At 44.5% G+C, this 12,388-nt stretch overlaps 1 protein-coding gene across 5 annotated transcripts in view; it reads right to left on the reverse strand.

Annotated features, from left to right (window-relative positions):
* The window catches only part of TRPC7 (transient receptor potential cation channel subfamily C member 7), a 139,932-nt gene that overhangs the window by 55,941 nt on the left and 71,603 nt on the right, over positions 1 to 12,388 (reverse strand). For 3 of the 5 annotated variants that reach the window (XM_043914008.1, XM_043914005.1, XM_043914006.1), the window contains one exon: positions 6,851 to 7,015. The exons of the other annotated variants lie outside the window; for them this stretch is intronic. In XM_043914008.1, the coding sequence (XP_043769943.1) occupies positions 6,851 to 7,015 (165 nt within the window). The remainder of the gene's footprint in view (positions 1 to 6,850; positions 7,016 to 12,388) is intronic. 5 annotated transcript variants of the gene reach the window in all.

The following is a 12,388-nucleotide window of genomic DNA, read 5'->3' on the forward strand; positions in this document are numbered from 1 at the left end:
AAAGGAATCTAACCATGTTTCATGTTGACTTATGAATGTGATGTCAAAAACCTACTTTGAGTTTTTCAGCATTTTATCTGACTGAGTTGGCATTTTGGATTCCATTTCCCAACCAACAAGCTGGGATACTTTGCTGTAGACAGGAGACATTCTTACATAGTCACTGCGTGGTTTCCTGTCACTGTGTCCTGGCTGGGGTCGTGGAGAGAGGGGAGGGAAGTTGGAGAATGACTGCAGAGTGGGGAGAGGAAGGGTTGAGAGGGCAAGGGATACCAGGTCTGCCTGTCCCAGCAGGGTCCCAGAGATGCCAGACAAAGGTGGAGAAGACGGAGATAGACACAGCTGTTAACAGGGTTGCCAGCCAAGTTTCCCGACTCCTTAATCACTGGGCTCTAAGTAACATCTCCCAGTGACTACCTGGATGAGGACATGGGGATACTGCTCCATCTTCTTATCGAGGCAAGTACCTGACTGCAAGGATCTGCCATGCAGGTGCACCCTTGCTGGCCCTGGGATTCCCCACAGGAGCTGCTTTGAGAAATTTAATGTTCTCTTTGTGCCCTCCTTCCAATAGTTGTCTTCTGGCAGAAAATGCACCTGTCAGAGTTACTGTATTTATTGCAGACCATAAGGAAAATCCCTGATAAGGCCCTTCAGTGTTGTGGAAGGTTACCCTGAACTCAGTCCCACTTGATTTAAGCCACAGGGAGGAAAAGCGAGGTTAGTAATTCATGCATTTTTCCTATTTTTCTTCTGGTCTTGAAAGCATCTTTTTAACCGGTAAACATTGATAAAGGTCAGATGAGATCAAATCATTTCAGTGATTTCCTTTTTCTTTTTTTGGTGACATTTCCTATTTGTCTCAATTTTTTGAAGCAAATTATGCTTGGGAAAAATTTCCTCCTTTCATAAGACCACCAGGTGAACCAAAAGAAAGGAGAAAAGTTAACCAATATATACCTGCTGCTCTTAGTATTGGAGTCATTAAAGGGGTCAGATAACAGTGTTAGGTGTAGAAAGAGATGGAAGGGCTTCAGAAGACCTAGGCCTTGGTGTGCTCTGCTAGAAGAGCACACCTGGTGAGTTTGAAACATGGGCTCAGGCAGCTGCATCATTACTTGGCCCTGATGAGCTGACAACATATCAGGAAACCCAAGCTTGAAGCACTAAGTCTCTGGCTCAGCCCAGACTTTCTGGGTGCTATTCTTTTACTCTGGAAAACAGATGAATATGAGAATAACTGAGTAGTTCTCCTGAATTAGCTCCAAATGAACTTCATTCTCCAGCCCTCAGGGTGGGCACCTGCTTTTACTTGTCGACACCCCTCTGTGTTTAGTGGCACTGGGCTCTTAGCCCACAAGCGGAAGCACTTAATGGGGACCTCGCAGCCACAAGGCCATGAGGTAGGCCATGACTGCAGGAGAGCATGCAGAGAATGTTGCCAGCATCTCTTCTCACTCAGAACCCCCAGTCCTTCTCATCAAGTGCCACCCTCACTCTCTGCCTGCTGCCAGTGGCCACAAGCAAGGGCTTAGTGTACAAGCTGTGCAAAGCTGAATGGAGGCAGACTTTGGATCAAGCATTTTCAAAAAGAAACATACAAGGCTGGAGTGGTTCTCAAATTTTTGAATGACCTTGACTAAGTTTGTGGCAGATTACTCAGAATGCTCCCTCAAAAATTCTTTTTTAAAAATATCTAACCCAGGGCTCAGGAACCTTCTTTCTTTGAAGTGGGGAGTATATGTTCACTCAGTGCACGGTGTCTCTGATCATTGTGTTTTCACATTACTGTATGATTCTAACTCTTTGTCCTGGGGGCTGAAGAGGTGCTGAGTAATAAATAGTGGGTTATAAAAGTAGGGCTTCTAAGGAAAGAAGAGAAATGAGTAGTTAATCACATGGTGATTTTGACTCCTCCCTTCTAGAAAAGCCCTGCTAACTATAAAGCTCTGAATCAGATTCATTCAAAGGTCAGTAGTCAGCAGCTAAGATCTTTACATCCAGCACTGAAGGCTGTGATGCTGCCGATGTAACTGGGTGATTGGGAATGCTGGGATGCGCATGTGTACATGGACAGTGGCTCAGGCCAGGTCTCTGCAGCAGAGACCCTGGATTTCAATCACAACTCTATAGTTTTTGGCAAGTTTCTTAATCCCTTTGTGTCTCAGGGAATGCACCTGTAAGATGGGGATAAAATAGTACTTATTGCATAGGGTTGATGTAGGGAATGAATTATTTAACATGTGCAATGCATCACAGCTACTGGCCTATAGGAAATACTCAGTATGTGACACCAGAGAGCCTTAGGCAGTTCTCCTAAGGGGAAACTTAAAATCAACTGACTCTAAAAAAAAAAAAAGACAAAAAAAATCGACTGACTCTTGAAAAGCTTGTGTGCAAGGATTCACAGAAGGACTATAGCGCCCTTATGTATTTATGCTACGAGCCCTTTTGGGGAACTGTCTATGCACAAGTTGATGCTGGACACTGCAGGTGATGGAGCTAAAACAAGCTGTCAGAGTTGGGTCTTCCCTTCAAAGTGGCTGATTTTCTAGTGGAGACAGAAACAAGCAAAACCCTGGTAGGAAATGGGTGGAGAGATGGGAAGAGAATTTTGCAGGGCTCAGACTTGGCTAAGGATGAGGTGGTCAGCCCTCTGGCACTTGTAAGTCCTCTCCCAGCAGGGTGACATGTGATGGCCCCTCTGTCTGGATTTGAGGGCCGCAGCTATTGGAACAGAAGAGCTGAAAATGCTCTATTTCCTGGCACAGATTTCCCCTCTGTGGCAATGCTTTAAACATTGCGTAAGGATTTTTATTTAATTGTGTGTCACTCCAGTATTCTGGCCTGGAGAATTCCGCAGATTGTATTAGTCAACGGGGTCACAAAGAGTCGGACACATCTGAGTGACTGTCACGTCACTTTCAGCTCTCTGGTAGCTACAAATGGGGAGGATACAAAGACCTGTGGAGGCATTGTCCTCTCTCTGTCCTCTGTCTGGATGACATTTCAGCTTTGGCAAGGCTGGGCCTTCAAAAGCTGCAGTCTCTCATGCCTTTCTCACTAGATGATTTTGTTTGGGATGAGGCTAAGGAGGTTTAGGGCAATGATTAACATTTTAATATTTCTAGAGTTATATGCAAGAGTTATGAACTGTTAGATTGCACAGTGCAAAGATATCAGGTAGGAGTCTAAAGTTGTTTACAGCTCTCGCTGCCCAAGTGTGGGGACTAATTTATAAGGACAGCTGGACCACAAGGGTTAACAGGTAACAGAGGCAGACAGCTTCCCCTCTTGTTCTTGTATAACTAGAACTTGTGCAGTTCCTCAGCACTCCCGAAGCCGACTTCTCCCATCCACCTGCTGCAGAGAGACCATTTGAGTCCTTGAGGATGATGGTTATTTTTTCAGCTCTCAGATTTTAACAGACACACAACCTAAATTATGAATCAGAATGGGAAATCAAAGGATGGAAAACAGTGCGATCAGTCAGAAAAGCCCTTTGGCACGGCAGCCCTTGTTTAGAGGATAAAGAGCTCCCTGGGAAGCGATTTACCTGAGAGCATCCACGTGAACAAGAACTCACCGATCCTTCACTGAGCTGCTTCACCTCACCCAGGTTTTGAGATTACAATGAGAAATGATAAAAAATCACTGTTCTCTTTGTTGACCCTGACAAACCAGTGCCATGCTCCAGACCCGCAGTTATCACCGCATGTGCGCGTCTGTGACTCGGTTACCCTCTCTAGTCTCCATATTAGTAAGCTCAACTCCTGTTGACACTCTTCACCTGTTTCATCTCCTGACTCAGCTGTCTTTTTAGGGGCCCTCAGAAGCTTATGTAAAAATATAATGGACAGCCTTGGGAATTCAATGGGAAAGATATGATGAGGTTATTCTGGCAGGCTCAGAAATTTTGGCCCCTGATAGTTGTTAAATTTGGACAGCAACTATTGGGAAGTAAATGCACCATTAAGTTGGAAACAGAGATCTCAACATTTGCTAGACATGGATGGACATTAGCAGATCGATGAGGTTTAGCAGTGACGTTTTATGAATACATTTACAAAAGCATCAAAGGTCTAATTTCTTTGAGGGAGGTATAGTAAAGCTCTTAGCACATAGAATTGCTAGAATGACTGGCTTTTCTATAGAATTACTGGACTGATATAAAGGCACGACCCGAAGGGTGGAGAGACACCAGCACCTTAACAGAGTCCCCACCATGCTGCTCCTCTGGGGGACCAGGGGCCTTTAGAGAGGGCTGGTTTCTTCACACAGAAGATGTGACTTCTTTGTAATCCTCAGAAATGTAATGTCTCTGCCAAACTTGGAAAGACTTCTTTCTAAATGGTGAAAGAAAAGACTAAAAATATCTTGACTGTTTTATCTGTCCTTTGGCTGCCTCAGAGTGAGTTTGACAAGTTCTCTAATGAGGAATCTTTCCTTGGAATGAGCATTGCCACCAAAAATTATCTCATGCTGTGGAATAATGCTTGTCACTTAGCTATGAACACACCCTCCACTACACTGAGCTCAGAGTTGGAGCCCAGAAAGTGCAAAAAACCACAAGTGGCTTAATGGCAACCTCATGTTTATCTCAAGTGCTGTTTTTGTTTTTTGTCTTGTTGGACATTTCAGGAACACAAAATGTTGATCAGACAAGTATCTGAACAGAGGAGGGGAAGCTCCAGCCATGGGCCCAAACTTTGCTGTAATCATTACTTCTAAAATATTCCAGAAGACTAGTATAAATCTGACCCCTGTGTTCTATAGTGACATCTGTCTCTTGAATTTACTGGGTTACTGGATCCACAGAAAATCCAGGATTTCTCTCACTTCCACCATCCCCCCTTTTTTTTGCATCACATCTGCATGATATTGACTAGGATTCTTCTCAGATCTACTGAAAATGTAAAAAATGTAGTCATCAGCTGGCAGATCTTCTCTTTCTGAATGTTTCCCCAAGTAGGTCGAGGCAAGACAGTTTGCTGGTGTTGCTTAGTCCTAGTTCCCTGGAAACTGTCACGTGTAGCTTTATGACAAAAGTCAGGGTTGGCAGTATTTGGCTGTAATTTTAATGACTGATGTCCTAGAATTAGTTGGGGGTTTAGGGAATGTAAAGGCAAAGTCCCCATCCATCTCTAGATGAAAGCAGTGATCTAACTTGCAGTACAGACTAGATAATACCAATATGAAAACAAGTGCCTAAAATCAATGACCAGCGCTGATCCAGTTTTAAATCTGGCTAGTCTTTTTTCATTCACTGTGCTTTTTCCAGCTCATGATAAAGGACAGAAAAGATTGTTTGCCCATCCGTATGAATCACTTGGGGAGTACTGATTTAGCAGTCTGTGCCATGGTAGAGGCGCAGGCATAGAAACACAATCCTCAATAGATATAGGATTGGACACCACACATACTCAGCATGAGGACTTTTATTTTTAATACTATTCTACAGGAGAAGAAGTCTGAGTCCTGATTACATTCTCTATACCCCTCCTACTCTAAGGCAGTCACTCCATTGCCCCCCCTTTTTAGGCAGCCTCATTAGCAGATCTGAAGTCTTGGGCCCATCTTCCTGGCATGAGTTTTCTCTTGGTGGAGCTGACAAGAGGATCCATTCACTGATGACACTTTTATTAACTGCATTAGCTGACCAGATTCCCCGTGGAACTAATCTCCCTGTAGTCATATTTCTACCGAATGTTGATTACTTAAGCTTAATTCTTTATGTAATAAATCACAGAGTAAATGCAGCTTTGGAACCTCTGATGACCATGTAACCCACGAAACATATTTCAGAATTTCTGCATGATTCGTCTTTATAGGCACTCGCTCTTGCCGGAAGCTGGAGTGACCACTGGTGCCTTCTGTGGCTTTGAATCAGAAGGGCTGTAGGGATGGTGGAACAGGAGGTGTGGCAGCTTAGCACCTGCAGGTCTCACTTCTTCGGTTACAGGCAGGAACCAGACAGCTCCCTTTCTGAAGCAAAGAACCTAGCATGGCACCTTTCCAGCTCTCCTCCTTTTTCCTTTGGCTGTTTTCCTTCTCATGACCTAATTAGCTGCCCATGTGGGCCAGAACCCAGACAAGGAAGCTGGGAAACAGGAAGGTGTTGAGGCGGGTCTGCAGTGCCCCAGTATGAGAAGCCTTTGATTCTCAGCAAGTAGTCATTTCTCTTTTCTGAATCTGCTTGTAAAGTGTATGCATCCTTATTGAGAGAGTGAAGTGAGAGGCGTTCCATGAATGGGGCTTAGCAAAAAGAAAGTACTCAGTAAGCGCTGGCTGTCCATTCTCTGATAGCCCTCCTGCTTGAAGGCAGTCAGTTCATTGTCTGCCTGGCTAGGCGGCCTCATTAGCAGACCCAAAGTCTCTGGCTCATCATCCTGGCATGAGTTTTCTCTTGGTGGATCTGACAAGAGGATCCATTCATTGATGACACTTCTATTGACTGCATTAGCTTATAAAATTCCCCATGGAACTAATTCCTGTCATCATTATTATAATTATTATTACTATGGGTTTTGAGGGTGTGTTTAGGACATTGCATAATTAGAAAAGGAAAAGTGCCTTTATTCCCCCTCTATTCTGTTATTGATAAGATTATGTCTCATGCATATAAAAGTTTCCATGTTATCACTCTTCTGGCTTTTAAGAAAATGATTTAAAAAAGCAAACCTTAGCATTTTCCCTCTTAAGTGGTTTTCTACTTTCGTTGGGTATCTCAGGGCTATTTTCTTCAAATGTGGGAAATGATCAGCTGCATATTTGGACAAAATGGACTTCAGGTTATGCTAAGTAGAGAGAAGAAATAACCGCAAAGACATGCACCTTAAGCAGTCTGTACCTTGCTGCACGGAGCAATCCAATAGGCTATGGCGAGAAAAGGGAGGCCTAGGGAGACTCCAAAGACAGCCAGGAATTTCACAGCGATAGACTGTTGACGTAAGCCTGAGAGATTTTCATACCACATGGTAAGCAATTGCTGTTGACAGTTAGGATGAGCAACGAACTGTAAAAACAAAACAAAAACAAAAAGAAAACGCAAACAGGAAAATGGCATCGGTAGCACTTGAACAGTATATGGCCTTTGAGTAGCTCAGGGCTGACAGGTTCTCCTGGGGTGGGGGTGGCCTGCGTGTTGGAGAGGGAGCAGCTGGGTCAGGTACCTGCTGGGCCCCTCTGACTTGGGGATGCTGGGGCCTTTGTGCTGTGGCCAGAGCTCTCACAGGACTGGCTGCATCAGGGCTTGGCAAACCAAAGTCCCTGAGAAGTCTCAGGCACAGAAAACAATACCCAGCTTCTGGGCAAATGTTTGTCTCCAATCCCAGGAGACTTATCTCTGGGCAGAATTCATATGGGAGTCAACATGTTGGACTGGGTGGAGCCTGAATGAGGTTTTAGAGTCAACGTGATTTTGAATTTTGCTTCTACCATTTACTAGCCAGGTGGCCTTGGGCCAGCAACTTAACCTCTCTGAGCTTCAATATTGTCCTCTGCAAAACAGAGTCTGTCACTTTGTTCTGTAAGATTACATGAGATATTGTAGAAAAGTTGCTGTCTCATTCCCTATGTTGTCTAAGAAAAAGTCCTTGTGTGTTTCCAGATGATATGTTAACCCTCCTCAGCGTTTCTCCCTGGATTTCGGTGGTGTTAGGCTTGGGTCCATGTTGCTTGTTGTGGCATGTGGGAGCACTGACACATTGTGTCCCCACACAGTGGCTTCTCCCTGCCACCTCCCTTCTCTTGGAACTGCCTTGCCCTAATGGCCAGGTTACAAGATGGGACTTTTGTGGACATTGTGTATTGTGTTGATCTTATCCCTCTTGACAGATGTTGGACCAAGGGTAAAACCCAGACTTAAACTGGATCCATTGGGTTTTCTCATCTGTGTATTTGAGCCTGTGATCAAGAGAGGCAGTCTTTTTACTTACTGAGGAGTTAATGTGTGGCCTTGAGAAATCTGGGCAGTTATCTTCCACTGTGTGGACTAAGTAGCAAAACAAGCCAGTTAAGGAAGAATGAAGTTGTCTAGAAAGATGTTCCTACCCGCTCTGAGGCCCAGCTTCACTTTGCCCAATTGGTCCACGAGACACCTGTAGATTCAAATATAGCATCTTCCTTTTTCTGCTTGTATCAGCAGGTTGACTTGAGTTGCTGCAACCAAATATCCTTTACCTACAAATATTTGGTGCTACTTGGCCATTTGTTCATTTGATTCTGTCTTGGCCAGTAGAAACTGGCAATAGGAAACATTTAAGTAACATTTATGGGGATAAAGTATACAGTTGAGAAAATTATGCTCCTTAACTTATTTCCTCCCTTTGACAAAGGTGAGCCAGTATTTGCTTTTGGCAGCCCTGCTCTTTGGCCCCATCAGGATAGCCATGTGCCATTAGAGCTGAGACCAGAGCAGATAGACTGAACATTTTTCAAAAAGAGTGACTTTTCAGTGGATCATAACGTCCCAATTTTTATCCCGTTTGCCTCACTGGGTATTAAGAGGGCATATACAGCAATTTCTGGGAAATGCAAAACATTCCCTTTTCATTATAAGAACAATAAAAATAGAGCTATTTAAAAAATTCTCAACGCAGATGGCAACCACTGCTTGTTTCCAGTTTCTGGGAACTCACAGTAGCGGCCAAATGATTTGTGAGGATGCTATCAAAGCTTTATTTGGCCCTGCAGCAGCCCCTGGTGATACTATTACTCAATCATTAGCTGCAAATGAGGCTTTTTGGGAGGTAGCATTATTAGATTCATTGCAACCGTTGTGGTTTTTCCCTTCAACAACCAGAGCAACAGATTCTCCTCAACCCAGGTAGGAACCCTCAGGTCATGCTATGGTTTCCTGTGCCCTTGCTGGATCACCACAAAGTGGAACAAACAACAGAACGTCCTACACATGTTTTGGTAATTCTCAGAGCCTGGTCACAACACGGTCCCATCACAGGTCGACTTGCAGACATGAGGGTCAGTTCTGTTTTCCAGCAGTTAACCTTCTCTGGGTGCTGACGTGGCCCTGCTCAGGAGCGGTGCACAGTGCCGTGAAGTAGCGGGGATCGCTTGGCTCACCCTGGCTCCCTGCACCGTGGCTGCTCTGGGAGGACCCTCGTCCTGACCCCCACCATGGGCCTCTCTGTCTTTATCTCGGGAGGGCCCTTCCATGCACCTTCTGCTGCCTCCTGCAGACAAATCAGCACAACAGATTGGGCAGCAGTGCACGAAGGGGAGAAATTCTGAGAGAGGACAAAGTGGGAACCATTCCCACTCGCCCTCACCTACTGCAGAGGAGGACAGTGGACCCAATTTAAACAAGGGAGGCTTTCTTGAGACTCTGTTCTCCTCTGATTAGGCTTTTGTTAATTTCCACAGTGTCATTTCTTCCTCCATAATAAAGCAACCTAGCTCCAAACATGCTATTTATTTGTAGACAGACTCTATAACATAATGCTCCCAAAAAGCTGATGGTAGCTGATAGCCAAAGCCCAAATTGTTATTTATCTTTACATGGGCACTTTTCTGTATTTGTAGCAGGACTTAGAAGACAACCTCATGACAAATAATTCAGTGCGTATCAGAGATTTTTTCCCACTGTGCTTTTGAAGCACAGAGAAAGGTTCCTAATCCAAGGGAGATGAGAGTAACATGAAGCACACTATCAAGACACAACGAACACCCTAAGCAGAAGAGCATTCAGCCAGGGAACAAAGGCAGCAGGGGGAGAATTTTCAAAAGCAGCGTCAGAGAGAAACAGAGAAGAAAAGCCCACAGCTAGATACTATAGAATGGGAACTCAGAAAATCAGTGTAGTCTTGGCCAGCTTTCTTTGCCAGTTGGCCCACAAGAGGGTGGATTGCTCAAAGGATGGATTGCCCAGGCCATTCCTGCCCCTCAACCATTCTGGATTGAGAGTATGCTACGCAGTTATGAAAGTTCTTCAAGGGAAGAACTGGTTTGACCACCTCAGCTTTCCCATCTATGTGATTCATACTCTTCCTCACAGGGAGTAATGACCTGGAACCGAAAATATGTTTAGGTAGGCTTATGTGGAGTGGAGCAGCCTGTCAAGAGAATATATGTCAGACCGTACCCACGACTGGGATGGGTTGTTTCAGAGAACTGGGCTGAGGTCGGGAGCTAAGTAATTAAACTGGAAAGAGAAGTAGAGGGAAGCTCTGACACAGAATTCCCCGTACTGGTAAAGGAGACTGGGAAACAGGACCTGAAGGCCGGGAAGGACTAGAATTCATGTTGCTTCTGGTTTTTGAGTCCATCTCAAGCCAGTTATTGTGGTGGCATGTTTGACCAGCCTTCATGTTTAGTATAATATTTATACCCAAAGCTAGTTTTCTGTAAATATCTCACCTAAACTTCCTATTCCTCCCAGCCCCTGGTGACTTTCTAGTGAGAATACAGTACTGGCATATGGGAACTCTTGGGCATATTGGCCAAACCCTGGCTCTTAATTTGCTTTCAGTTGATCCATTCATTGTTATTTTTCTTTTATAGCCTGAAGGAAGAGTATCCCCTTCACTCTTTTCCCTGCTTTATATTAATTTACAAGGAAATATCTGATATTTTAGGAATAAATAGTTAGTTGAAGACTATCAACATTCCTTAACTAACTGTTGAGTGTTTTTCAGGCTGTTTCATGGAATGTTAACACCCTTGGGCCATGTATTCCTATTACAACAGACTTTCCTGATGGGGGTGTGTTTAAGTGTGTGGATTGGAGCAAGGCTGCCCGGGATCAAGTTCATGTCCTGCCACACACTGACCACATGATCTTAGATCATTGACGCTTTCCATGTTTAGTTTCTTTTTTCTGTAAAATGAGGCTAATAATGAAGATTCAGTGAGTCAGTATTTATAAAGTGTTAAGGACAGTACTTGGCAAATAGTAAGTGCTGTAGTGGTATTTAGTAAATAAAATCAAGCCCATGATTCTCCTTTCTGAAATTTCCCATTTTTTTTTTTCCCATCCTTCCTCCTCTTGTTTCTCTGTTCTCCTCCTCTCTGGCTGTGGTTCTACTCCACCCTCCTATTTTCATTCTGTTCTCCACATGGTTTCAGCGGAGTTTCTTAAAGTGTTGTTGCTTTTGGAAAGGTCCAAGTAGCTTAGCAGATGAGCGAGGCCACTCCTTCTCTAGCCTACGCCTCCCTCCTCACCCTCCAATGAAAGCACCGTTTAGCTGATGCAGGCAGTTAGCTGAAAATGAGCTGATCTCCACGAGGGCCTTCAGGATCACTGGCAGGTCTGTTCAGCTCCATGCTGACACTCACCCCCACCATGGACTGCAGCATGCCAGGCCTCCCTGCCCCTCACCATCTCACAAAGTTTGCCCAAGTTCATGTCCATTGCATCAGTGATGCCACCTTAAAGACTGTTAAATCTTGCATTTGCCTCTTTTAGGGGTAGGGGAAAAGGGCTACATTTGAGCCCAGAGGCTTTGAGGCTGTGTGATCTCCGTATCCATTAAACCCAGAGTTTTCTGACACTAGGTCTCATTTACAGAATAATGAGATGTGGCAATGCATGATTTGATAAGCTGAAGAATAACTTAGCTAGAGAAAAAATTTATGAAATCCATTGTATATAGAGAAAATGACTTTATTTTCTACAGAAAAACCATCAAAGGCTGATGTCCAATGTGACTGTGATCAGGATTTTTCACTTAGCTCATCACTAGCCTTTCCTTATAGAAATCTTTTTACCCCCCTGCCCTGGAAACTGTCTACATAGGCAAAGAGAGACAGGTACTATACTAGTCAAGTGGCTTTTTTTAGTGTGGACAGTAAAATGGAATTAGAATAACTCTGTGTTGCCACTGCCTATTTGAATCTTCTCATAGGAGTGGACATCTCATTGGACGGGGAAGCCTGGTGTGCTGCAGTCCGTGGGGTTGCAAAGAGTCGGACAAGACTGAGCAACTGAACAGCAACAAAGACAGTAGGAGTGGATCCAGTGGTGCTAATGTTCCTCTGTCCCACTTTTGTCTTGGCAAAGTTCTCAAGCCCTAGATTGAGGAGGGAAGAAGAGAAGTGGAAATGTCGGTTGTTGACTAGTTTAGCTTGTTGGCTCGTCTATTCATTCATTCATTTCCGCACACTTCTGCCCACTGCCACCTCTTAGCAGCTGCTGTGTTCAGCAGTGGGAATAAGGAGCACTCGCAGTCCTTGTCCACAGAGAGCTCTTGGCTCTGTGACCGTGTGAGTGGAGTAGGGCTTAGCGGGAACACCAGCAGTTCAGAGGAGGCCTTCCGTGAGTAAGCAAACACGGAACGCTCATCCCATCAGTGTGCCTTCTCCTGGATTTCTCCCTTCTATGAGACCTACTATCGAGAGTCCCACATCCGTGGCACAGCTAGTTGCTTTGCCT

Source organism: Cervus elaphus, chromosome 9 (genome assembly GCF_910594005.1).
Source record: "Cervus elaphus chromosome 9, mCerEla1.1, whole genome shotgun sequence".
NCBI lineage: Eukaryota > Metazoa > Chordata > Mammalia > Artiodactyla > Cervidae > Cervus > Cervus elaphus.